At 45.5% G+C, this 27,802-nt stretch overlaps 1 protein-coding gene and 1 long non-coding RNA gene across 2 annotated transcripts; both read right to left on the reverse strand.

Annotated features, from left to right (window-relative positions):
- Positions 1 to 5,543: 5,543 nt before the first annotated feature.
- Positions 5,544 to 8,756, reverse strand: LOC143822747 (uncharacterized). The gene is made up of 3 exons (XR_013226248.1): positions 8,696 to 8,756; positions 5,874 to 5,967; positions 5,544 to 5,767 (listed from the first exon to the last, which is right to left on the reverse strand). It is a non-coding gene; the product is annotated as an uncharacterized LOC143822747 (long non-coding RNA).
- Positions 8,757 to 11,967: 3,211 nt separating this feature from the next.
- Positions 11,968 to 15,501, reverse strand: CLDN2 (claudin 2). Its single transcript, XM_077308152.1, has one exon. It carries the CDS (start codon positions 15,269 to 15,271, stop codon positions 14,585 to 14,587), a length of 687 nt encoding a protein of 228 aa, XP_077164267.1. The 5' UTR covers positions 15,272 to 15,501; the 3' UTR covers positions 11,968 to 14,584.
- Positions 15,502 to 27,802: the final 12,301 nt, after the last annotated feature.

The following is a 27,802-nucleotide window of genomic DNA, read 5'->3' on the forward strand; positions in this document are numbered from 1 at the left end:
TCTTCAAACCATGACCCCTGGTTTAAAGAGAAGCTTTCAGGGGCACTGGCAGGCACTGAGATGAGATTAGTAGCAAATCTGATTAAAGCAGGAGTTGGTGGATGTTTCCTCGACTTTCCTTTTTTAACTCTAACCATAACACTTTCTTCTGAGCCTTGGAGTGAGAACAGGAAGAGTTCTGATTAAGGGACTGCAGGGTTGTCTGTCTGAATTATGGTTTCTGCCTATGACTGTGGTGTCCTCTGCTGAACCTTTGGAAGTAATCTTCCTGCTTGCACCCACATCTATCTCTGTGCAGGAATCTCTCAAACACTGCTTGTTTAAAACAAAAAGCATTGCCTTCTCTATGAGTCAGAAGGTAGCCTTTCATGACATTAATGTGTCCAGGCAAGGAGCCTGCAAGAAAACATGATGATGATTTGTGCAGTGGAAAGCAGAAAACATGCTCTGCTGTGCAATTTGGGAGTATTCATGGGCTGAATCTGCACTTACTTAGCTTATCCCGTTGTGGATCCTGCTGATCAATTTTAACTCGGGTCTTCCTCTATGCCCCCTCCCCATTGAAACAAAAGTGTTCTGCACATGGTTAGGGAAGCTCAGAAGGGGGGGGGGGGGAGCCAAGCACAGCAAGAGCCTCTTTTTGTTCTTGAGGGGGGTGGAGAGGATTGGAGATAACAGAGGAGGGGGAGAAAAATCAAGAGGCAAATCTCTACTGAGAGAAGTTAGGGCTTCTGGAGCTTCTGCTGAGAGAAGTTAGGGCTTCCCCTTCAAGGGCAGCCTTGCGACCTGGGAATGAGGAAGCCTTTGAACTGATGCCCTGGCCAATCAGGGCTTTTCTACAGAGTTGGAAGCTTGGCAGCAAGTTACTTCGGGGAAAAGCAGAGAGCTGTACCTTTACTTATGCAGATTTTTCAGATATCGAGGATTATATCCACTCCAGGATATCATGGGGAAAATATAGAGTCACTCCGGATCAATCTTGCTTGTTGCAGATGAAAAATTTATATTGCCCAAATCAAAATGGAAATTGTATTCAGTGTAGACGGCAGGGATTGAATCAACCTGGGATTGGAATAAAAGCTCTGTGTAGGTTCAGCCCTGGCCTCAGAAAGTGGAATCTCAGTGGGAACAGAAAAGAACATCTAACTTTTCAGGATTTTTCTTCTGAAATGTGGAGACATCAGAGAAAGACAAACACAGAGTGCTCTAGACATGAGCCATTCACTCAGGACTTCAATCTTTGTGAGTATATTTCCCTCCAGCCCAAAAGTCTTCCCCACCTCCAACGATCAGGTTATTTGAAATCAATCAGGCATATAATTTCCTGCTGCATGCCTCCAATGTTGACATAGCAAAGCAGTCTTCCCTGATTGGCCAGGGCGTCAGTTCAAAGACTCCCTGGTTCTCGGGTGCAAGGCTTCCCTCCCTGTTTTATGTGACTGCACTCAAGAGGCCCACACTTCTCTCAGCAGAGGTTTGGCTCATGGGAATTGTAGTCCATGGACATCTGGAGGGCCACAGTTTGACTACCCCTGGTCCAAGGCCATTATCATGAATTTTAAGGTGACCAGATTGTCCCACCCTTGGAGGGACATCTGGAGGTACCTGGCAAATTGTACTGATGTTGTAATTTAAAAAATATATATTACAATACTATTTTTGCTTTCTATGCGTTCTATGAAACTTTTTGTTTTTGCTCCATATAGACCAAATTTTTAATCAAGAACGCCCCCCCCCCCCCCCCCCCCGTTCAATGGTGTCTTGCTTTACCAATGTTAAAATCTGGTCACCTTAATGAATTTGCATCTATTTAGAAAAGATTTCATCAACCTCTTGACCATGGAGGAGCCCCTGAACTCATTTTTCAGGCTTTGAGGAGACCTGGAAGTAATGTCAGCTGGCTACACCTCCCTGCCATGCGCCTCTGAAGTGAGATCACTGGAAGTGACATCACCATACACAGGGCCGGATTTACATGAAAAGAGGCCCTAGGCCAGGGGTAGTCAAACTGCAGCCCTCCAGATGTCCATGGACTACAATTCCCAGGAGCCCCCTGCCAGCATTCGCTGGCAGGGGGCTCCTGGGAATTGTAGTCCATGGACATCTGGAGGGCCGCAGTTTGACTACCCCTGCCCTAGGCTATTCCACTGATGTGGCCCTTTCACCTCCCATTTTTAAGTTTGTAAACTACATGAGAGATAATAAAATACATAATTACTGCGATATATATCAATATGTTAAATGAAACATGTTGTGATTGGTACTAACCTTTGTAAAAAATGTGGAATATAGGCCCCTCTTGATCTTGAGTCCCTTGGCTGAAGCCTAGTTAGCCTATAGGAAAATCCAGCCCTGCCTGTGCATCTTCTTTTTCAGCTCATTTAGGCACAAGTTCTACATTTAAAGGGAGCCAATCTTTATGGTTTTCTTGACTCTGCTTATGAATCATGCTGACATTCTTCTTTGGTGGAAGCTTTCCTAGTCTATGGTACACATTCTGAGCGTCAATTATCCTGCGTCCTGAAGGGATTTGACCCTCTTTTCTCTTCCTTTGAATTTCCTTTTGATTGATCTTTTCTTGGTCTCCCCAAAGACCTCATTTCTTCTGACATACACACACATGTCCCATTTAGGTAAGATGCATCTTGGTAATTTCTGTTTCCAGCTAGCCCTCCTGTTACTTTCGGGGGAGAGAAGCAGAAAATGTGTTACTATGCTTCACTATAGTCTTCAACCCTCCAAAGACTACATAGATCACCCCTTGGAGCTAGCAAGGCACCTTACTGGAAAAGACTAAAACAGGCTTCCAGTGAATTAATCCATAGGGAAGCTTTTTGCTAGGGGCCCAAACACCTGTGCTTTTACCATGTTTCCGTAATTGTAGTAGGTAAAACTTTCCACTAGATGGCAATCTTCGGCTGCCAAAGATTTTGTGCCTTTCCAGAGGAAATGTGTTTGCAAAATTCCGTTTTCCTTGAGCACTTTGCTATTATCCGTGTCCCCACATGGCAAAAAACACGGGGCCAGTTCCACTCTAAAAAAATAATTTTTCTGCAGGTGGAATTTCCCTTCTTTAATTTTTTTTTTTTACACAGTGGGGACTCACGGGACACATGAATATTTCAAGGCTCCTCCTACAGAACCATCCCCTTGCTCCATCAAGATCAGCATTTGATCTACTCCAACTGGAGGTGGCTCTCCAAGTCTCAGTGGAAGCCTTCCACACCATCCTCTACCAGAAGACACCAGGTGCAAAAAAACCCACATTAATTGTTGGCATTAGTCTTGGCAGGGCATTCAGAATGGGGGCTTGTGGTGTACCCCAGGAGGGACTGTAGCTCAGAGAATCAGAAGGTCACAAGGACAGTCTCCAGCAATGCTGGTAATAGTATGCCGGGGCTGCAAAAGATTTCTTATTTTATTTACGCCCTGCATGGTGCCTTCCCTCCATGGAGCAGGGCTCTAGCCTCTCTTCTCCCCCCTTTTTCCTCTTCAAGGACACTAGGAGTGACACCCCTTTCCACTGTGGGGAGCTCCTCCCCCTCCAGTCTGGTTGCTCCCACTGCATTTGTACTCTGCCACGGTCCTGTGAATCCATAAACTGGCTCTGGTGCTGCAGACACTGCAAATTCTTAAAGCACTCCTGGTGCTGGGCTTGCCGTAGTTCTATCAGTCAGTATGCTGGAAGGCCTAGCGCAAGGGTAGTCAAACTAAAGCCCCCCAGATGTCCATGGACTACAATTCCCATGAGCCCCTGCCAGCAAACGCTGGCAGGGGCTCATGGGAATTGTAGTCCATGGACATCTGGAGGGCCGCAGTTTGACTACCCCTGGCCTAGTGTGTTCAGCCAGGACTGGGAGACTCGAATTGAAACTTCCACTCTGCCAGACCCTCCTCTCAGCCTAACCAGCTCACAGGTTGGTTGTGATAATAAGACAGAGGAGAGGAAAACGATGTAAGCCACTTTGGGTCCCCATTGGGGAGAAAGGTGGGATGTGCGAATTTAAATAAACACACCATTGAAATAAACACCGATTTTTATGACTGGAATCCATACTGGCGACAAGGGCTCTGAGTCGTTGGGGGCGAATTATTTTTCACATTTCTATACCCCCCCTCATGCCAAGTTGTCTCGGGGCAGTTCACAATATAAAACCAATAAGATTCAACATTTATATATTGTTAAAGCCATGCTCTTTATTGTATTGTGGGTTTTTAAAAGTAATTTTATTGTTATAATAATGTTTTTAGGATTGGACTATGTTGCTTTATGACATGTTTTAGTGTGAACCGTCACGAGCCAGCTTGCTGGGAGTAGCGGTATAAAAATTTAATAAACAAACAAACAAACAAATAATAAATAATAAATACATTTCAGGAGGGGAATTTTTCAAAAAAGATACGCCTTTCCTGTTTAAAATACTGATCACAGTGCCCATTTTGATTAGTGAAAGAAAGGGTGTGTGTGAGAGAGAGAGGGTAACTCTCCCGTCCCTCCCTGGCTGGGATCCAAACTGGTCCTGCACATGCATGCCCCTGATCTTTTACAGAGTTCTTCCTCTGGCTCATTCTGACCTCGAGCCGAGAGAAGCAGCGTTCTGTTAGATGGGCCCCTCAGAGATGGTTTCGTGCAGCAGTCTAATGAGGAAGCCAAATCAATACGGACTGGAAGACATGACCACCAATTTGTGGGAAAGTTTCAACCGCGAGAGCAATTAGTGTCCCCGTGTCAAGCTGAATGAGCCTGTAGGGAAGGGACCTTCCCCAGGGGGATCTGCCTGCTGGATCTGGCGAAATGAGGCCCTTCACAGCTCCTTTGCCAGCTCCAAGGAAACGGGGAAGCATTCTCTCTGCTGCTTGCTTGTTAACCATAAGAGTCCACACATATGATTCCCCGCTCCTCCACATCCAGCCAGCTGGGTGAACTTGGGCTAGTCACAGTCACAGTCCTGTTGCAGCTGTTCTCACAGAGCTCTCTCCGCTTCACCCATCTCACATTGTGTTTGTTGTGAGGAGAGGAAGGCAAGGCAATTGTAAGCCACTTGGAGACTCTTTTGGGTAGTGAAAAGTGGGGTATAAAAACCAACCTTCTTGCATGGGGAGACCTTGGGTGTCTTCCACAAGGCAGTGATCCTCGGGAGTGTTCTTGTGGTTTATACACCTGCCGATTCAGCCCAACAGCAACAAGGCTTTCCACAGGGTGGGGAAGTCCTGCATCTCCCCTGGCTGAGACCCCCAGGGCAACTGTTCCCTCTGGGCCCCCAGTAGGGTCCAGGGGTTAAGTGTGTTGGGCTAGTATCTGGGTGACCAGGGTTCAGAATCAGAATCACAGAGCTGGAAGAGACCAGAAGGGGCCATGCTGTTCAGGCTCCAACCTTTAAGAGGTTCGGATCTCTACCTGTGATCTGGCTGGGTGATCTTAAGCTACTTGTACTTTTTCAGCCCAACCTACCTCAAAGGGTTGTTGTGAGCATTAAATGGAAGCAGAGGAGAACAAGGCATACTGTTTTGGGTCCTCATTGGGAGAAAGACAGAGTACAAAATGAAGTTAATGTTTTTTTAATTAAAAAGCCATTCACACTTCACTATAGCATTATAACTATAATTAATTCTCAGTTAACAATTCTAAAAAAAAATGGCACAGTGAGAGGAATGGCAGCTGTAGGGTCTTGAGCAGGGAGGGAGATGGCTTGGTTGTGGCTAGGACTGGGGAAGGTCTGGATTTTCCTGTCTACACCGCAGCCACTCTGGAATTCCTGTGAGCTTTCTAAAAGGTACAGGAGATTAAGTTGAGAGAGCAGTGAGGTTGGGGGAAAGCAGGGAGGTGCTGGAAAACACTGCAAAGCCACGTGGAAGCAGGGGGGAGAACTCACTCTTTCCCCACTAGTGTCCAAGTGAGGTTGACCACTCCACGTGCAACAGCACCCTCTGTCTGGGGGGGTTCCGTGACATCCGAGGCAGCTTGGCCTAAAGTTGTGCAGAACAGCAAATCCGTCAGTTCTGAGCAGCCTCAAGTCACCTGCACCTTCCTTTGAAGTGCCAGTTCCTGACACAACAGATTTCTGCTTCAGTGCGGGGGAGGAAATCTCTCACCTTGAAGCCAGCTGCACCTCTCTCCTCATTGAGGCCAGGTGCCTGGGCCGTGACCCCCGTGTGAAGGGAAGAATGCATTAGTCAGGCTATTATCTTCTAAGATACCAAAGTGTCAAGTAAACAGGTTTAATGGTCGGTAAAGTTAATGAACTTGGTTCTCCCCTCTTCGGCATTCATCTAAAGCACTTTATGGCTGAGAATCTTTTAAAATGCTGCTGTACACCTTTTGCATTTGTGTGCTGTGGGAAACTTGTGCAAGTAGCAGCTGGAAGGGGAGCCTGGAGGCGGAGGATTTGATGGTGCAGCCTTGCCCCGGAGCCAAGCATCCCTGCACACCAACAGCAGTTTGTTGTGGTATCCCAGCTGTCCCATCTTGCCTACCCCAGCTGCCTCTTCCCATGATCTTGTGTCTGTAGCATGGTATCTTGGCAATGCCACCACCGTGCATTAATAATGGTTGGCTTCATGAGCGTAGTGGAGATGCCCTCCTCTGGCTGTACTTTTCAATAGTCACTCAATCCAGAGCTTCTCCAAGAGGAATGCTTCTATGACCGTGGCTCTCATATGCTGGGCTGTCTTCTTCCTCCCCAGGCCTTTTGTAGAATCATAGAATTATAGAGTTGGAAGAGACCTCAGGGGTCATCTAGTCCAACCCCCTGCACTATGCAGGACACTCAAATCCCACAATTGCTCACCTACTGTAACCTGCCACCCCCTTGAGCCTTCACAGTATCAGTCTCTCTGTCAGATGGCTAACCAGCCTCTGTTTAAATTTTTCCAAAGATGGAGAACCCATCACCTCCCGAGGAAGCCCATTCCACTGAGAAACCGCTCTAACTATCAGGAACTTCTTTCTGAGTTTTAGACGGAATTTCTTTTGAATTAATTTCATCCCATTGGTTCTGGTCCGTCCCTCTGGGGCAAGAGAGAACTCTGCTCCATCCTCCATATGGCACCCTTTTAAATACTTGAAGATGGTTATCTGATCCCCTCTCAGTCGTCTCCTTTCTTGGCTAAACAGACCAAGCTCCCCCAACCTTTCTTCATACGTCTTGGTCTCCAAACCCTTCACCATCTTTGTTGCCCTCCTCTGGACATGCTCCAGTTTGTCTACATCCCTCTTCAACTGGGGTGCCCAAAACTGAACACAGTATTCCAAGTGAGGCCGAAACAGAGCAGAGTACAGGATGTCTAGTTATTCACTGGGCTTTCCTGGATGGCCATTTGTTTCTTACTGGGGCTTCCATAAAGGTAAAGGTAAAGGTATCCCCTGTGCAAGCACTGAGTCATGTCTGACCCTTGGGGTGACGCCCTCTAGCGTTTTCATGGCAGACTCAATACGGGGTGGTTTGCCAGTGCCTTCCCCAGTCATTACCGTTTACCCCCCAGCAAGCTGGGTACTCATTTTACCGACCTCGGAAGGATGGAAGGCTGAGTCAACCTTGAGCCGGCTGCTGGGATTGAACTCCCAGCCTTATGGGCAAAGCTGTCAGACGGCTGCCTTACCACTCTGCGCCACAAGAGGCTCTCGGGGCTTCCATACATAGTGGTATATCTCTGAGTAACAGGGGTTGGGGACATAATAATTAGGGAACAGCAATGCGCTGTTTCAAGGGCCCTCTAGGGACTCTAGCTGGAAGGCTTCTATTGCAAACAGGATGCAGGGCTGGATGGATCTTTTTGGTGTGATCCTCCAAAGTAATCCTTAGATGTTTGCATTGAGCTACATATGAAACAGGGATGCTGCTGCAATGGGGCCGCCACCCTGTTTCCCATTTTCCCTGGGAGCTCATTTGATGTAGAATTGTCTCCTTGCCAGATTAAACATGGAAAATTCCTGCTTAGTTCTATCAGTAGGCAAAATTCAGTTCCCCCTCCCCTCTGCTCTCATGCCTTGGGCCTTCCACCTCCCAAGGGTAATCATGCACAATGACAGCTGAAGCCACAAAGGTCTCTTCCTTGTTGTTCTTGGAGGACCAGTACCTCTGGCCAGTACCGGTTTATCCATGAAGCACTTGTAGCACATGCTACGGGCCCTGCTGTTCAGGGGCCCCACCCCTGTTCTGCTGGCAGGGGTGACAGAAAGCTTGCTAGAGAGCACGTGCACAGAGAGCTGACATGTATACTTCTGGTGCTCTTCTGCCCCACTGGCTTCGACTGAGGCAAGGAGCCTCATTGCCTGATCATCAAATTGTGGAGAAGTTAGAGAGTGATTGTGCTAGGGAGGAGCCAGGGCGGGGGAAGGGGAGGAGTCAACTGGCCAGATCTGGGGTAGTTTTTGGATTCCATCCACTTAGAAGGGATTTGTTCATTGCAATGCAGAACATAGGCATTGCAGCCTTCCTTTGGCAAGAAGTCCCCCTCCCCATCTTTATGTGCTCCCCTTTTCCCTTAGACCAGGGGTAGTCAAACTGTGGCCCTCCAGATGTCCATGGACTACAATTCCCAAATGCTGGCAGGGGGCTCCTGGGAATTGTAGTCCATGGACATCTGGAGGGCCACAGTTTGACTACCCCTGCCTTAGACAGACAGTGCTAAGATCCCAGAAGAATCCCAGATGTTCTCTTTTGTAATGGAGGAAAAAATAAATTTATGTACTCACAGGAACTGGAGAGCAGAACATTTTACTGCAACCCAACTCCAACTGATTTAGGAATGGAAAGCTAAGGAAAAAGAACAAATCCAGGGGGTGGAGTTTTCCTCTACTCCTAATCAGGTTTCAGTTAACTCTTTGCTGTCCATTTTACTACATTCACACACACAGGCACAGAGCGCAACAGGAGAAAAGGGAAGGGAATGCTCTGGCGGCAGCATGTGCTGTGTTTGATGGCTTCCACCACAGTCTGCCAAGTGACAAGGCAACCCACCTCCAAAGAAACAGCCCCCCCCTGGCAAGAAAACCCTTGAAGGGAATGCTAGAGCTCCCCCACAAAAAATCTGGAATAGCTACTGAAGGGCAAAGCTGAAGGCAGTGTGTGTTTGTGTGTGTGTGGGGGGGTGTGGGCAGCTTGGAGCTGCTGGTGTCAGCTGAGGCAGGAGGGTGCCCTCTTCACTGCAGTGAGTAGCTGGCACATGTAAAAGGATCCCTTAGTGAGAACTGGAATTACAGCCTTCAAAGAGATAGATGCAAATGGGTAGCCATGTTGGTCTGAAGTAGAAGAACAAACTTTGAGTCCAATGGCACCTTTAAAACCAACAAAGGTTTATTCAAGGCGTGAGCTATTCTGTGCATGTGTTGTGTAATGGCATTTTATTAATTTGGTACTAATTTACTTTCTCCTTATATCGCTACCCTTATGATCCATTGTCTGAAGAAGTATACATGTACACGAAAGCTCACACCTAAATCTTTCCAGCCTTAAAGGTAAGGTGACCAGATTTGTCAGGTGCCCCCAGATGTCCCTCCAAAAGTGGGACATCTGGGGTCACCTTACTTAAAGGTGCCATTGGGCTCAAATTTTGTTGTAGCCCTCAAAGAGGATGACACTCCCTGAGCGGACTCAAATTTAAAATATTAGTTGTTTTCTTTTTTATGCTAAGGAAGTTTAGACAAGACAGGACATTCTACCTGATAGGCCGTTTGTTGGATGGACAGCCAACCAGGGACGGGACAGCCTACCTGACTGGCAATTAGATGATGAGTCATAACTCCTCCCCCCTTCCTGTTTTATTTATATGTTCAGATTCAGATATTCAGATAAGTGTTTGTGTGCATGCATTCTTCTTCAGAACCATTGAAATGGAAGTTGCCAGTCCATACATATAGGCAGAGAGTGTATGGACTGGCAAGGTCCATTTCAATTTACTGGGAGATGCGTGCATACACATAAAAGCTTATATCCTGAATAACACTTTTTTGATCTTAAAGTTGCCACTGGATTCGAACTTTGTTCCACTACTTCAAACCTACGTGACTACCCACCTGAATCCGCTAGTTAAACAGTTTCTCATTGGAACATCCTCTTTGAAGTCCTTTTCTTGACCAATTATGATTTTCAGGTCAGCAACAGAATGTCCTGGTAGATGGAAATGTTCTGTTCTGAGTTTCTGGAAGTAGTTGTTTTTTAATGTCAATTTTCTATCTATTTATTCTTTTGCCCAAGGACAGATCTGTTTGTTGTATGTGGACAGCACATTATTAAGTCTAAATGTTACATTGGCAGATGAGTTTGAGTTACACATAGAAATGTCACAAACTCATGGTTAAATTTTTTGATATCCAACACATGTCTGTTCTTGAATACCTTTGAAATCTCTATCTTCTGAATGTTTGATCCTACAGGTGTCTTCTAATTTCAGCATTTCCCAATATAGGAATACATTTTTGGTAATTTCACACATTTAGGATCTATCCTTGGATCTAAAACTCTCTTCATGTTTCCAAAAACCACGGTATCTTCATCTTAAAATTCTAGCAGAGTTTGAAAAGAATTCTCCCAAAATTTAATTTTTTCATTGTTTGGCACATATATTGTTGCTAGACCTTGCCTTTTAGAAGTCTTTCTTAAAAAATTCTTAAATCAATTCTTCTATTACTTCTAATTGTGGTTTGTTTATATAAATAGCTTCTCTGAACGTTTTGTTTAAGACTGAAGCAAGATATACTTTACCTATTATTATCATTTAAAATATGTTCATATGTCTTCTTTCTGTGGGTTTCTTATCAGCATAAAATTGAATTAATCTAAATAAATCAGAGATTCAACAGAAAATATTTGCAGATCATAGATCTAAAGGGGTTGTTTGGCAATGGAACAGAAAATCAAGAGGAAGATGGAGATTAAACAATGGTTTTCTGCTACAATATGATATTATAAACAAGATTTGGAATAATTAAAAAACAATAAATAATACAGAAGGGATGTCCTCAGCTGCAAATTGAGAAGCAAATAAAGCTTTCATTAGAGGAATCTTATTAGCAGCTGCTGCCAATTAAAAAATAAAAAGGGGCGGAACCCAGAACAAACCAAGATATTAGTAGAAAAATTTGAGAGATTGGAGCAAAAGCATTAAAAATTCCAACAAAGATATACTAATAGAAATCAGACAAAAATCAGTTAGATGTTAGAATTGGAAGGGGTACAGAAAAAATTCAAAAAAATTTAATCAAAGACATTTTGAACGTGCAGATAAACCTGGCAGATATTTGATATGCTGTCTTAAGAAAGGGAAAAAAGAGAGTAATAATGTGTATAAAGAAAGGAAATCAAATCACATATGCAGAAAAATAAATACAAGAACAATGTACCAGTTCTCTCTCAGGGCTCTATAAAGTCTGTTTCAGAAAATGGCATAAGAAAATATTTAAAATATAGGAATTAATACCAGAAGATAAAAGAATGTAAAAATTAAAAATAACAATTCAAGAAGTCTCCAAGGCAATATAAAAATATTAAAAAGGACAAAAAGCTGACAGCACTGTATTACAAACATTTTAAAGAAGTCTTAATAAAGTCTTTGCAAAAAGTTATGCATGAGACAAAAGAAGGAAAGACGTGGCATAATGTTCATTTATAAAGAAGGCAGTGATGCAAAGCTATCACAGTCGTGCAGACTTATCCCTTTACTGAATGTAGATTACAATTTTTTTTTGGGCGGGTGCCAATAATGGCCGAAAGATTAAGAAAATGCATACCAAATTTAATACATGTTGATCAAACAGGCTTTGTACCAGTGAGGTATATTAAAGATAATATATGATTTCTAATAGAAGCAATTGTATTTCTGAACAAGAAAAAAGAAGAAAGCAGAATTTTAATTTTTAGATAAAGAGAAGGTGTTTGAAAATCTGGCTTTTTTTTCCACTGAATGTACTCTAGAATGTTGGTTGCAGCCCAGAATTCTGGAACTGGATGTAAAGAATACACTCAAACCAATAAGCAAATGGTTTAATAAATATAATATTAATAGAAACAGTTTTGATCAAAAAAGGAACATTTCAGGGATGTCCCTATCTCCTCTATTATTTATCTTAGCAATAGAGATTTTATTTAAAAAGAGGAGACAACCGAAGAATCAAAGAAATAAAAGTGTATGATTTAGAATTTAAAATGAAAAGTTATGCGGACAATGTGTTTTTAACAGTTTTGGATCCAGAAAAATTGTTACAGTATATAAATTTAAGAAAACAAAAATTATAAAAATTTTAATGCTACAACAACAAAAAGATATAAAGAGTACAGAATGCATAGTAGCGACCAATTCTATTAAATGTTTGGGGATAAATGTGACTAGACAAAACTGTAATATTTTCAAAATAATTATCATAACACCTGGAAACTGATACATGCAGACTTTTCCAGATGGACAAAATTTAAAATTTTGTGGCTGGATAGAATTTCAGGAATCAAAATGAATGTATTGCCAAAATTATTTTTTAATTTCAAATGTTACCTATACATATAGAATAAATAACATGAACAGGGTAGCAAAGACAGATAAATAAATTTATCTGAGATGACAAGAAACCAAAATAAATTTTAAAACACGCCAAGAGAAAAACAGAGGAGGATTAGCAATTCTAAATTAAAATTATATTATCAAGCAGCGGGTTTAGTCTGGATATTGGACTGGATTAAAAATCCAGGACAAAGAATAGTAAAGCTTGAATCAGATGAAGGTTTATACAACTATTTACATATCAGGAAATCAACCAAAACTATTCTATCAAAAGAGAGGAGAATATAATTAGAGATGGACTTTTGAGATTATAATTTACACATCAGAACGTATTGATCCCTCCAAATTCTCCACTTATGTCCCCAATTGAAGCTCATCATGATAAAAATATGAGAAATAAATGTGATTTCTAATTATTCGGCAATATGAGCTGGTTTTTTTAATACCCTCCTTTTCACTATCCAAAGTTGTTCCAAAGTTGCTTATGAACTCATTTCCCTTCCTCTCCCCACAACAGACACCCTGTGAAGTAGTTGAAGGAACCAACATTTTCTGTAAATAAAGGTTTCTTTAAAAAGTACATTCAATGGCTACTATATTGCATCTGAGGAAGTGTGCGTGCACATGAAAACTCATACCTTTAATAAAACTTTGTTGGTCTTAAAAGTGCCACTGGACTCTAAATTTATTAGTCTATGTTACCGATCGGTTTCATGACTAAAGATGTATGTCACCATGGACGATGGAATTTTAAGAGAAACGAAGGAGTTCAAACAGCCAATTACAAAACCAAAAGATGATTTATTATGACGGATATACAAATTATTATTTTACTGAGAAACAGAAAAATAAGTTTAAAAATATTCTAGGAGACTGGTTTATCTCTGCATAAGGTATGGAATGGCCAGGGAATGTATTCTGTTGCTCAGTAGTCCTCTATAGTTATGAATACTAAACCTGAAAATAATATATAAACTTTCAATTAACTGGTGTGAAATTTATGCATTATATATTGGAGACAGGCAGAATAATATGGAATAATATGAGTCCCCAAAAGTACAATAAGTTTAGAAGTCAGTCCTGAAAAGTGCATCAAGTTTAAAAGTCAGTTTCATGAAGGACAGTTTTATTTTTCTCTTGAATAGCATGTTTGGAGACGGTAGATTCAGAACTTTTATAACAAAGTAAAAAAGCCTTCAATCTGTCTCCTTTCAGAGTTTGGTTTTTACATTTTTAAAGAAATGTTCCATGTGCCAAGGTCGGTGTGTTCCCCCCACCCACATGCTAGAAGCACAACTCTTCAAAGCCAAGGTTAAACTAACACAGCAAGATCAGACATTTTTTTTTTTTACTAATGGGTGCTTCATGCCTCCCCCTTTGAAATGGGCTGCTAAGGAAGCACCTCCTTCCATGCAAAGGGGCACATGGCTGACTAGTCTGGCTGCATGGGGAGGGGGGGATGCTGGGATTCTGCCAAGGGTGAGAAGGCACCTCTTTCACAGTCACCCTCTGTACAGGCAGTTGCACTGACAGTTCCATTGACTGCATTTCTTCCTGGATTACAGCTCAAGCCAGCATTTCTCTCTCCCCCTCTACTGAGATACACAAAACTCCCTTCAGAGTTGCAAATTCCACCCAGCTGTTCAGATTCCTGCTCCTCTCCCACCCTCCCTCCATTCCGACATCTTCTGTAAAGGACTGGCCAGCCCAGTATGTCCATGAAGCATGCAATGGCCACTGGAGTTTGGCAGATGTCTCTGACACGCCTGTTCGAGGCTGATCACTAGCAGCTTGTTGACTTGATGCTCAACGTGATTCACATCATCTGGGCTCCTCAGGATGCAAGAACAGCTTCTCCCCAAAGGCGATTTAGCTTTGATGTCCTCAAAGAACCAGAGGTCGATGTTCAAACAACACACCATGTGGAGCCGTCAGCAGGGGCTGGGAGAAAACGTGGCTTGCGTGGTAAGTTGTGCCTCATGGGGAAGAGGGTAGGAAGAACAGGCATGTCTCCTGCTTACCTGTTCAGTTCATCTACCTGACGAGAGGGCAGCAGGGGTGCTCCTTGGGCATCCTTGGCTGCCAGTTGCTGTCACACGTAGCCAGTCAGATTATAAGCACTGAACTCGCTCTTGGCCTTTTGGTCGGGGGCTGGTGAGTTCCTTCCACCCAAGGTTCTAGCATGGTAAGGACTATAACGGACTGCCCGCGGCTCCCGAGGGGGGCAAGAGGCACACAGGATAAAGCCGCCGATGAGGGAGATCAGGGAGGAGAGGATGCCCAGGTAGAGAGCTTCCCCAATCTCATACTTCAAGCTCTCAGGGACAACGGGGTTGTAGAAGTCACGGAGGATGGTATGGATATTCCACACCACAGGGATGAAGCAGAGCAATCCCCCAACCACAAAGGCCACCCCTCCAAACACAGCTATCCGGTCCTTGACTGGGGAGCCCTGGGAGAAGATGGTGCATCTCATCCCCATGACACTGATGACAGATGCCAGCAGGGAGACTGCAATGGAAGTGACCATCAGGGCCTGGGCCACTTGGATGTTAGAAGGCAAGCTGAGCAGAGAGTTGTAGATATCACATTGGGTGATGCCTGTGCTTTGGGTTGCACACTCCATCCAGAGCCCCTTGGAGAAGCCAACTGCTGTAACAATGCTTGAGCCGATGTAGGAGTTTGTTCTCCAGTTGGGCAAGAGCATGGCTATCGATGTACCCAACAAACCCAAGAGCCCAAGGACATACCCCACAAGCTGGAGGCCAACTGAGATCATTTTCGCTGCTACTGGTCTCTTTCAGCTTCAGGTGTCTCATCAGCGGCTTGCTGTTTTTCTCTCCCTGCTCATCGCTCTGCTCGTCTAGTCCCCCATCTCGTGATGAACAGCCCTGGGGTGTGTGGCGCCTCTTCTTTCTATCTGCTCCTGTCCATCTCTGTCCTGGATCCTGGGTCCTTGTATGCTGGTCTTGGTGTGGGTTGGAGTGATAGGAGGAAAAGCCACACGGGATTAATGATTGACCAGTGACTTCTGAAAAACGCAGGACGCCCTTTCATCCTCTGTTATCTGTAGAAATTACATTTCAAAAAGTCAGAAAACCCACTTATAATAATAAATGGTCCAAAGGGAGCAAAGGAATGGCAATCTCCTGATTGTCTTTTAATCGTAAGTGAAGCAGAGGAAGCAAGGCGGGGGCAAGGGAAGGGAGCATCGGATGACGCATAAAGTTACCCACTTTCCTCATCTGTACTTAGGCCTTTGACAGCAACTGGGAGGGAGAGCTATCGTTCGATGTAAACCGGCTTATAACACTGGCTTTGTTTTTCCTGGTCTTTTCCTTCCAGTAGCCCTCTAGCTGTACCTATTGAGTCTTTGAATATTGCTTTCCAGTGCATGGCCAATGCCAGATCATCTTTGACCAGCAGAATACCATGCTCTGGCTCCACACAGTAACATCATTGCCAGAGTATACAGAACTCTGAGCCTTATTGGTAGGATAATTACTTTTGCTTGACACTATGGGACAAGTTCGTATCCAATGAAACATCAGCAGAGTTCATGTCAAGGTCTCCATGAACACATGGGTCGTTTCACAAGTGGGTGCGCTGCACATGGCACAATTCTAGCACAGTTGTGAGCACATTACATGTCTCGCCTCGAAAATGAACTCATTAGCTGCTGTATTCAATTACAGATTAAAATTATTTCACAAACATGCATTTAGAGCAGTGTTCTCCTGTGAGTGCCAGGCTTTGCATGAGTGGAAATAGGTAACAGGATCCAATGACAGTTTTCGTGAGCAATGACAGTTTTCTCGGTTCTCGAGCTAAGGTGGACTATAAGGGGGAAAAAAATAAATGCAACCAGTTTCACCTGGCTCCCCAACATATAGGCCTCCCAGTCCCAAAGGCAGTATTTGCCAGTTGTGCATGTTCTCAGGGCTTCCATCTTTGTCCCCTGTAGTGCTTTCTACATGGAGCTGTCTTTGAAGACAGGTTAGACACTTCAGTTCATCCAAAACACTGCAATGAGATTAGTGTCAGGTGTAGATTAAAGGCATTGTAAGGTAAAGGTAAAGGTATCCAATGTGCAAGCACCAGGTCATGTCTGACCCTTGGGGTGACACCCTCTGGCGTTTTCATGGCAGACTCAGTACGGGGTAGTTTGCCAGTGCCTTCCCCAGTCATTACCATTTATCCCCCAGCAAGCTGAGTACTCATTTGACCGACCTCGGAAGGATGGAAGGCTGAGTTAACCTTGAGCCAGCTGCTGGGATCGAACTCCCAGCCTCATGGGCAGAGCTTTCAGACTGCATGTCTGCTGCCTTACCACTCTGCGCCACAAGAGGCTCTTAAAAGGCATTGTAGCATATACTTAAGTGCCATCAGTTTGCAGCTGACATGGCAGCCCCAGCAAGGAGCTTTTGAGGCAAGTGAGACGCATATCATTACCTTTCTCAGAAGAGTGCTGACCTGGCTTTCTCCCTAGTGGGCACCCAAAGTGGCTTATGCTGTTCTCCTCTTCTCCATTTTACCTCACAACAAACCTCTGAGGTAGGTTAGAGTCAGAGTATGTGACTATAGGCAGTAACTTTTCATGGCAGAATGGAGATTTGAACCAGTTTCTCCCTGGCCCTAATTTGTCACTCTAGGCCAGGAGTAGTCAACCTGTGGTCCTCCAGATGTCAATTGACTACATTTCCCATGAGCCCCTGCCAGCAAATGCTGGCAGGGGCTCATGGGAATTGTAGTCCATGAACATCTGGAGGACCACAGGTCGACTACCCCTGCTCTAGGCGACAATGGCCAGTGAAACAGTTAGAGAGCTGAGATTTTTTTCCCCACTGCACTCTCTCTGACTCTGTGTTAGTTTTAAAAAGTCTAATAAAGTCCCTCCCTGGATTTCTGAGAAAAATAGGCTTCAGCCTCACAGATGAATAATTTGGTCTATCCCAACAACTTGTAGTAGAAGTAGGAGAGGCAGGTGTCAGAAACATCTTACTGCAAAGGCTCTATCTAGATAACGTCAGAGGGCTCTCTTGTTTTCCACCTGATTTCCTTGTTCTCCCAGTTTGGAAGAGCCTTGCTCCATGGCTCCATAAATGTTCAGGAGTCTACAGTTGCCAGCTCTGTGTTGGGAAATTCTTGGAGGTCTGGGGGTGAAGCCTGGAAAGGGATGAGTCTCCATGGCAACTGACTTCTGTGGTCTGGAGATGTCATTTGAGGAGATGTCCAGGCCTCACCTAGAGATCAGCAATCCTAGCTAGCAGCATTTCCATCCAAGGGCCAGATGACTGTCCCATTGCTACTTAACAAAGGTAAGTGGTCGCTGAATAAGGCAGTGCCTCCCCCCTCCTTCCAGTTTGTCATAAACTTTCCAAGCGTAGGTAGGTCTTTTGCTCTTCTTCCCTGGCTCAAGCTTAACAGGGACTGTTACTTTCTCTTTCTGAACATTCGGAAAGAACCCACCAGCAGAAAGCCCTACTCATCACTGCTTTCCTCTCACTCCCAGTTCCAGGCAGTGGCTGGCCCCATTATTCTCTTGGCACCGATGTGTTCTCATAAATGCCAGACGGAGGCCCAGAAGTTGAATAGGAGGAGTGGGGAGAGCTATTTGTGGAGCGTCTGATAAAACCCGTGCACAGGCAACTTAGAGAGCTTTAAAAGTGCAGCCAAGAAAAGGTAAAGGGAACATCAGATGCGGCTTGTCGTGTTCTTCCCTGGCATTTGGACAGATCAATTCAAAGCAGTGGACTGAGGAACAAGGGGAAAGGGGGGGGTGTTAAAAGAGGCAAATAAGGGAACTGGGAGAAACACGTGACACCTTGGAAATACTTACGGTGGGAGCCTGAGAGCTGTGGTTCCTGGGATGAGCTGAGCATTGGATGGGAGCCGGCCAGCCATGGGTGGGAGAGGGTGCCTGCTGGGAGCAAAGAAAGGGTAAGGGCCTGAGGGATAAGGCCATTCTGATTGTTGGCTGCAGCTTTGCAAAATCCATCTACAAATCTTCACTTGGGTTAGAGGCTTATTCCAGATCTGAATTAAACCCTTTAAGGGCTATAAAAGATTGAGGAGTTGTGGTGCCTTGCTCCCCTCCCCTCTCCGCCATTAAGCAATTCTGAGCAGCAGTGAAGACTGGCAGGCTAGCTGGAGAAGCTAGATGAGGATGTGATGAGTGGGTGCTAGCAAGGACTTGGAAGAGGGGGAGATGGTTGCGAAAGGATCCGGGCAAGGCTGAGCCCTAGCAATGGCTGAGGGTTACTTCTGCAGAACATCTGGGCAGCTGGTTTCATTTGACTTCCCTTGAAACAAATAACCCCCAATCTCATGAAGACATGTCTCTGACAGCAATGCTAGAAGTTAGAAATGAGGATCCTGCTGAATTCAGATCGATTTGAACTCGGATCTTCTTCTATCCCCCCTCCCATTGTACTTGATTGGAGAAGCTCAGAATGGGGAGGGAAGTCAAGGGCAGCAGGAGGCTCTTTTTTTCTTTTCTTGAAGGGGGGGGGGATTGGAGACAGCAGAGGAAGGGGAATAAATCCAAGAGGCAAATCTCTGCTGAGAGAAGTTAGGGCTTCTGGAGCACAGTCACTTTAAGGGAAGCCTTGCAACTCAGAACCAGGAAGTCCTTGAACTGACGCCCTGGCCAATCAGGGAAGACTCCCTTGCGCCCAGGCAAGTTAATTTGCAAAAAGGAGCCGGTTACACGTTTACTCATAGTGGTCTTTCAAATATCGAGGCTTATATCCACTCCTGGATATCGCGGGGGAAAGGTAGAGTCACCACGAATCAATCATGCTTGTTGCAAAGAGAACATTTGAAGCGCCCCAAATCAAAGTGGAAATTGAATTCAGTGTAGACTGCAGGGATTCCTTTGAACTGGGAGTGGGTAAAACGTCCTGTGTAGACTATACCCAGATTTTATGAAATGGACCCCAATGGATCCTATTCAGAGGAGATGCATAGAGATTATGCCCTATTGCTGGCCTCCCTGAGTTGGTCCACATACAGTTGGACACTAAGTGGATCACTGCTCTGATCCAGCAGGGCTCTTTTTATGTTCTTATAGTTAACAGCTTGCAATGCCAGAAAGGCTTAGGGAAGTGAATAAGCATGACACAAGCGATGCTAAGAAGGGCTTTTTCAGTTTCTATTTAAGCATCAGTGCAGGCCCAAGAATATGGGTGAGAAAATCTCTGGGTCACCATTTCTTACTTCAACAATCGTCCCTAGAAATGAAGTTATTACGGTTAAATGACCAGTGGAATATATTTCCTTTTCTTGTAAGCAGATATGATTGAAACAATGAACATTGCCTGTCTCCAACATCTGGGCTGGTCCTGCACCGGTAAATGGTTATGAGCTGCTATTTTTAAAACCATAATAACACATTAACATTTCATTGTGGATTTGAGGGAAGTCATTACGCAACCATGGAACACTCTAAAAGTGATTTTATGTGTTTCCTGAGAATGCCACCATACAAAATCTGCCTCCAGGGAATCCTGTGGTTATTAAGTCACTGGACTATATGGCCCTTGAATTTCTACTCTGTACCCGAATTCTGAAGCATTTCAGACAGGAACTATACTGGGAAAGCTTTGGTATAGAGCAGTGGTCCCCAACCTTTTTCGGGCTGGGGACTGGGTCGGCGGAGAGGGAGGCCCGGGGCCCAGGGGGAGGGAGAGGGAGGCACCCACGCCTCCCTCCCTCCTGCTGCGGCCCGGTACCAAGGGCCCCACGGCCCAGGGGGTTGGGGAACACTGGTATAGTGCCGGGACGCGAGAGCTTTGGATCAGACCTCCCTGCATCTGCCTACACCCCCTTTAAGGTGATCTGTGCTAGTGGCCATCACTATATCCCCTGGCAGTGGATCCCACAATTCAATTGCATGTGGCGTGAAAAGTCCCCCCCCGTCTTTTTTGTCCATTCAGAAGGCAGCCGATGGTCCTTTTCGGCAAAGAAGAGGTGTCAGCTCCTCTTTCAAAAAGGTATTAACCAACAAGGAAGTTTCTCTAAGCCTGTAGAGACTACTGCTCCATCTGCATTAGCAAAGCATCCCTGGTTTCTTTTAACTTGGCAATAGAGGGATGGATGCCGCTCCTAGGCAGGCCTCTTCACTGCTGCTGCAGCACTGTGCCAGTCAGAGGCCTGCTGAACTGACAGAGGGGGCCTGGCAGAGGGGTCTTGTTGCAAGGGGAATGATTCACCAGACTCCTTGTCTCTGTGTACTCTTTGGAGATGAGTAGCCTCTTTGGAGCGTCACAGGCCCCTGCAGGATTTGTTATTCTAAGACTCTTGTCCCAAATGAGAAACAAATGGAGGGAAGCAACAGGCCTGCACAGCCTGCAAATGGAGAAAGCAAGGGGGTGACACATTTTGCTGTCCAAGAGGAAGAACATTTGGACTGAGAGGTTCGGGGGAGAGGGGCATTTGCTATTTTCATTTCTCTCATGTTAAAGCCCCTTTGGGACGTGGACGGAAAGTGCATGAAATCCACCATACACTTATAGCATGCTGCCCATATTCTTAATGCAGCTCTGCTTGTTAGAACTGGAATATTGTCCCTTGGCTAATGGAAGGAAGGATCTAAATGGGTAGGTTTGTAAGGGTCCTTCAGCTGCCCAGTCACAGACAGCTCAGGGGCTTCCGAGATAAGGCCTTACACTTTGAATTGTGCTGAGAAACAAGTGGATTGCCATCTTGATAGGCAGCCCAACCTAGAGAGCATTATGGTAATATATCTGCCACGTTATCATTCTGCCCTTCTTCCTAGTGGGCTCATATATAGGAATGCCTCCTGTCATTGAATCCTCAGAACAAGTTCCCTGGAAGGATGGCTTGCTGAAAAATAGTGGCTGGCCCATTGAGCTTTGTGGGCTGAACAGGACAATAGAACTGTGCCAACACTTTATGTCAGGGGTAGTCAACCTGTGGTCCTCCAGAACGTCCATGGACTACAATTCCCAGCAAATGCTGGCAGGGGCTCCTGGGAATTGTAGTCTATGGACATCTGGAGGACCACAGGTTGACTACCCCTGCTTTATGTCATTGGAAACAAGCATAGACTGTGGTCGGCTTATATTATTCTAGAAAGGCCACAATGTTGAACCAGCTACTGTTTATACGATCCTAGGGGTAGTCAAACTGCGGCCCTCCAGATGTCCATGGACTACAATTCCCAGGATTCCCCTGCCAGCAAACGCTGGCAGGGGGCTCCTGGGAATTGTAGTCCATGGACATCTGGAGGGCCGCAGTGGTGTATGATCTTGCCCAAAGGTTTCATGTTGTTGTTGTTGTTGTTGTTGTTGTTGTTGTTAGTTGTGAAGTTGTGTCCGACCCATTGCGACCCCATGGACAATGATCCTCCAGGCCTTCCTGTCCTCTACCATTCCCTGGAGTCCATTTAAGCTAGCATTGATTGCTTCAGTGACTCCATCCAGCCACCTCATTCTCTGTTGTCCCCTTCTTCTTTTGCCCTCGATCACTCCCAGCATTAGGCTCTTCTCCAGAGAGTCCTTCCTTCTCATGAGGTGGCCAAAGTATTTGAGTTTCATCTTCAGGATCTGACCTTCTAAGGAGCAGTCAGGGCTGATCTCCTCTTGGACTGACCGGTTTGTTCGCCTTGCAGTCCAAGGGACTTGCAAGAGTCTTCTCCAGCCCCAGAGTTCAAAAGCCTCAATTCTTTGATGCTCAGTCTTCCTTATGGTCCCACATTCACAGCTATAGAGAAAACTCTATAGACAATACTAAAAGGCAAAAGTTTCATGTAGGTATTAAATAACATGTGTGAAGACAATGGTCTTTTGCAGCAGCTGCAAAGAAAACTCCTGGGCTGGGCAGAAGCCCCTCAGTGCCACCTTTGGGAATGCCTAGTCAAGTAGAATCCATCAGGGTGTGGCATTCCTTTCCCAGAAGGTTGCTGAGATACCCAGGAGAATCAACAAGGTCACATTCCACCTGTATGTCTCCTGGTAATAGTCATCTATCAAAGCAATCAAGATTGTTTCAGTCATAAAAATAGATTAGCAGCTAGCCAGATTTCAATGGTTCTAAATAATAATTTTCATCGAACGAGTTTCTTAAGAAGTGATCTACTGCTTGGGTGTGTGCTTCGGTTGTATTGGCAACAATATTTGCAGGCAAGTTGCAGCTTGCTTCTGATGATTCTGAGTTTTTCTGGAGGGAAGGGTGGCTTTGTGCAGATAAAATGGTGCCAGGTAAGCAACTGGGCTTTGCAGCCTGTCACCCCTTTACAGTAGGTTCAAAAAAGTGTACTAGATTTTGTTGGGCTTTGCTCTGTCCTGAGTCTAAAGCTCATCTGATAATGGCTTGACGGTGACGAAGATGTTGAAATTTCTGTTATTCCCAAATTGTCACTTATTTGCTCAACATTGAAAACCAAATAACCTTTATGCCCTCCTATTTGTGTTGGGCCAAAATATTTGGGGACAGCTTCACAGTTGCCATGGCAACCTTGAAGCCCCAAAATAAGGCATTCCTGGCATGAATGCTGGATTCCTTGAAGATTAAATATCTTGCAGCTGTCGATAGCAAATAAAAGAGCAGTTTCCATAGCTCAGGTAGAAAGACTTTTATGGAGACTAATAGAACCTATTCTGTCATGCATGCCATACATCTGGAGTTGAAACTGCCTGGCAAAAAATCTGGAAAGGGTGGTGGAAACTGAGTATATTCCCCCCTTCATGGCCACTAAATCTCCCATCAGTCTTAGGTGGAGTTGGACTAGCCAGCCTTTAAGGCTTTCCAGTCTATGACTCCTATTCAAAATGAAAAACACAACCTACCCTCCTCCACAAAACAACAACAACAACAAGCAAACAATGCCCCCTCACCCCAGCCACACTATTCTTCCATGCCTCCTTGTTTTAGTACCAGTTCCTGGGCACGTAACCCCTAACAAGAAGAAACAAGTAGAGAGAAGCACACACAGCATCTCAGCCTGGCTGCCTCAGCCTTACTAATTTCCAAAAACGGGAGGCCCTCCCTCGCACCAAGGGCCTGACCATCTGCTAGCGCAGTCTGGCCCTCCAGTTCAGTCTCGCGTCAATTGCAATGACAGTCAAAGAGGAAAGAATAAGGGATGAAGGGAAAAGTGCACATGCACCTGACTGTGCCTACGGGGAACAACAGGGGTAAAGGATCCTTTCCCTCCCTCAGTCCTCAGATAACCCAGTTCGCACTGCAAAGGAACGGCCCTAGAACAGCTGGTGCAGTCTGCATATTGTTCTGGTTCATTTAAGCCATTCTGACACGGTTTGAGTTGGCACTGCCAGTGCAGTACTGCACCCCACATCTGTCCTTTCGCGGCACAGAGCACCTAATCATGCTGAAGCTCCTTTTGCAGTCCAGATGGACTTGTCTTTGGGGTGCTGTGACAGAGTCTCAGCCAAACTTGACGTGTCCAACGTGACACACCAGAGAAGCCAATGTAAGAAATGCGCTCCTAGGTGACTGTTAGCGTGGAAGCTGATACTGGCCCAAAAAGCTTAGTCTGGGGTCACAAATGCCGGAGGGCGGCTTCTTTTCGCCTCACAATCCCATCCCCGAAAAGGACCAAGGCAGAACAGCCTCCTGTCCCCACTGCTGTGTATGTGGATCCACCGAGCCAGTTTGGTGTATAGTTAGGAGTGCAGACTTCTAATCTGGTGAGCCAGGTTTGATTCCTTGCTCTCCTACATGCAACCAGCTGGGTGACCTTGGGCTCGCCACAGCACTGAAAAAGCTGTTCTGACCAAGCAGTAATCTCAGGGCTCTCTCAGCCTCAGCTCCCTCACAGGGTGTCTGTTGTGGGGAGAGGAATGGGAAGGTGATTGGAAGCCACTTTGAGATTCCTATGGGTAGAGAAAAGCGGCATATAAGAACCAACTCTTCTGTGGATTCAAAGGTATTTGCTGCACCCTGATTGGATAGCACATGTCCAGATCCACTCAGGGTCCGATCACTTTAAACAGCACAGCCATCCAGTCACCTGCAAGCACGGGAAATCCTACTGCCCTTGACTTGTATATATATCTTGGGGGTGGTGGTGGTGGGGTGTTCGGGGGTTTTCCAGTACTCTCTGCGCCATGATCTGAATCACAGTAAGAGCTGAATGGTTCCAGTGCCTCTGTGTTTCTTGACCGATGGATCCAACACCCACCTTGTTTTAAACTCTAGTGTCATGTTTATTGATAGCACTGCTCAGGTTTCCGCATCTGGGTGTCTTTTCTATATTTATCGTTGCCTGCCACTATCTCCTTCGCTGGTTTTGTTTCTTCCTTGATCATTGCTTTATGATATTAAATTGTGTCTTACGTTAGATAGGTTTTATTGCAGGCATCCAGTCTCCTGCAAGCACGGGAAATCCTATTGTCCTTGGCTTGTATCTATTGATGAGGATGTTCCGGGTTTTCCAGTACAGTTTGTGCCATGAGTCGAGTCACAATAAAGAGCTGAATCATTTCAGTGCCTCCGTGTTCCTTGTCCTACGGATCTACACTGGCAATGAAGGTGGGATCAAGACACCGGGAATACAGTCCTAGTAATCGATCGCCATTGGTATCGCTGCTGCGGAGCCCTGCCTGATTGCGCTGTCTGACAGAGACGGTCAGCTTTGACGAGGTCATTGGCAAGCTTAAAGGGTACCTCAGCCCGAAGCCTGGAATCACTGCCAGCTGTGATGCAGTCTACAAATGTGTTCAAAAATAAGGTGAGTCCATCCAGAAATTCGTTGCAGCCCTCCGCAGCACAGCCAGATCCTGCAAATTCACTGCCATGGAGGAGATGATCTGCAACCAAACGGTGTGTGGCCTTAGAGACAACGCCTTAGAGATGGCCTTAGACACAACGCCACCTTTTCACCACACAGAATCCTAACTTTAAGGCAGCATTGGCTGAGGTTCCTTGCAGAAACCACTGCCTACAACACGAAGGTTTCCAACACTGGTGAGGAGGGCAAAGAGGCCATCAGCTGCACAGGTAAGCAGAAAAGATGGTGTGCACAATGAAGGATGCACTCTCCTGGATGACACCAGGGGACTGGGACCAGTGCTGACAAATCTTTTGGCTCACCAGCACATTACACTGACAACTGCAATGGGGAAGAGCCCAGCAGAGCTACCCATGAACCGGCACCTGACAACCCTGCTGGATAGGCTGCACCCAGATCACATGGAAGACTGGCAAGGTGGGTGCACAGAGGAGGCTGCGATGCCTCCTGCCTGCTTGTTCATTCCTGAGGATCCTGTGTATGCTTGGAACTACGTGGATGGCCCTGACTGGATTCTAGCAACAGTCACCGGACCTATGTTGTACCAGGTCCAATCCCCGGAGGGCCGCATGCTTTGCCACCACATGGATCACCTATGGCAGTGGGATACAGGACTACTGTACCCAGCAGAACCTGCAGAGGTAGCCCCTGCGCCTGCACCACAGCCGGCAGCATGGCCCCCTCTGCCTGGACCTCCAGCACCTTTGGGCTCTGTTCCCATTAACTCCCCAGCTCTGGCTGGAATGGACTCTCGACCCTTGTTGGACCCTACCTCAGCTCCAGTCTTCATGGCTGCAGAGCCCTGGAGATCTGTGTGAACAAGGACTGTGCCTCAGTATATCCAGGACTTTGTAATTGGCTAAGTGACTATCTTGGGGGGCAGGGTCTTGTGTATGTGGATCTTATGAAGACCTGAGCTTGAGGTCTGAGGCAGGATTGCAATACCGTGTCACTCATTCACTCTCCGTGCCCTGATTGGAGAGTGCATGGCCAGACCCACTCAGGATCCAATCACTTTGAACTGCACAGGTGGGAGCGCAGGAAGTCCTATTTGCCTTGACTTGAATGTATGTTTATATATGTGTGTGTATGTATACCCTCATATATATATATGTATCTTGACCCATAGATCTAACATCCAGCTTGTTTGTATGTGTATATATGTGTATGTATATAGAATAATAGAGTTGGTCATCATGGGTCATCTAGTTCAACCCCCTGTAATATGCAGGACACTCACAACCCTATCGCTCATCCACTGTAACCTGCCACCCCATTGAGCCTTCACAGAATCAGCCTCTCTGTCAGATGGCTATCTAGCCTCTGTTTAAAATTTTCCAAAGATGGAGAACCCACCACCTCCCGAGGAAGCCTGTTTCACTGAGAAGCCGCTCTAACTGTCAGGAACTTCTTCCGGATGTTGAGACGGAATTTCTTTTGAATTAATTTTATCCCATTGGTTCTGGTCCGTCCCCCTGGGGCAAGAGAGAACAACTCTGCTCCATCCTCCATATGGCAGCCTTTTAAATACTTGAAGATGGTTATCAGATCCCCTCTCAGTCATCTCCTCTCTAGGCTAAACAGACCAAGCTCCCCCAACCTTTCTTTATATGTCTTGGTCTCCAAACCCCTCACCATCTTTCTTGCCCTCCTCTGCTCATGTTCCAGTTTGTCTACATCCCTCTTCAACTGGGGTCCCCAAAACGGATATATGTTTCTTGACCCATGGATCTAACGCCCAGCTTGTTTTAAACTCTAGTGTCATGTTTATTGATGGCACTGCTCAGGTTTCCACATCTGGGTGTCTTTTATATATTTATCCTTGCCTGCCATTATCTCATTCATTGGCTTTGTTCCTTCCTTGATTATTGCTTTACGATATTAAATTGTGTCTTACATTAGATATGTTTTATTGCAGGATCTAGATACAGTAAATAAATTAAATACTAAAAGTAAGAGGTGTTTCCTTGCTGATCAAGTAAATGAGATCAAAGTTTAAATCCAGGGGCACCTTTAAGAACAAAGTTTTATTCAAGGTATAAGCTTCCGTGTGCATGCGCACTTCCGCAGATGCGATGAAACGGGAGTTACCAGTCCATATCGAAGTGCGTTTATATCTTGAGTGAAACTTCGTTGGTCTTAAAGGTGCCATGGGAATCAAACTTAGCTCTGCTGCTTCAGACCATCATGACAACCCACTTGAAATAACCAAGTAGAAATTATTTTCTTGGCACTGGCTAGCCATCCAGAGCAGAATCTGGGATAACCAGATCCAAATTCTGACTCTGCCCTGGAAGCTCACTGCTATTGGAAGCTCGCCTTTGAACAGCTGTAAGCTGTTTGGTTCCCCGTTGGGAAGAAAAATGTGGTATGAATAGCTAAATAAATAGATAAGACCAGAGGAGCCCTGCTGGATCAGAAGACAGCAAATGTAGTTCAATATGCTGTGTCACACAAAGTAGCTGCCAGTTGGGTATAAGTAATATATAATGGACTCTGCATACAATATTTTGAAACTTTCCCATTCTTCAGGTG

This window comes from Paroedura picta, chromosome 13 (assembly GCF_049243985.1).
Source record: "Paroedura picta isolate Pp20150507F chromosome 13, Ppicta_v3.0, whole genome shotgun sequence".
NCBI lineage: Eukaryota > Metazoa > Chordata > Lepidosauria > Squamata > Gekkonidae > Paroedura > Paroedura picta.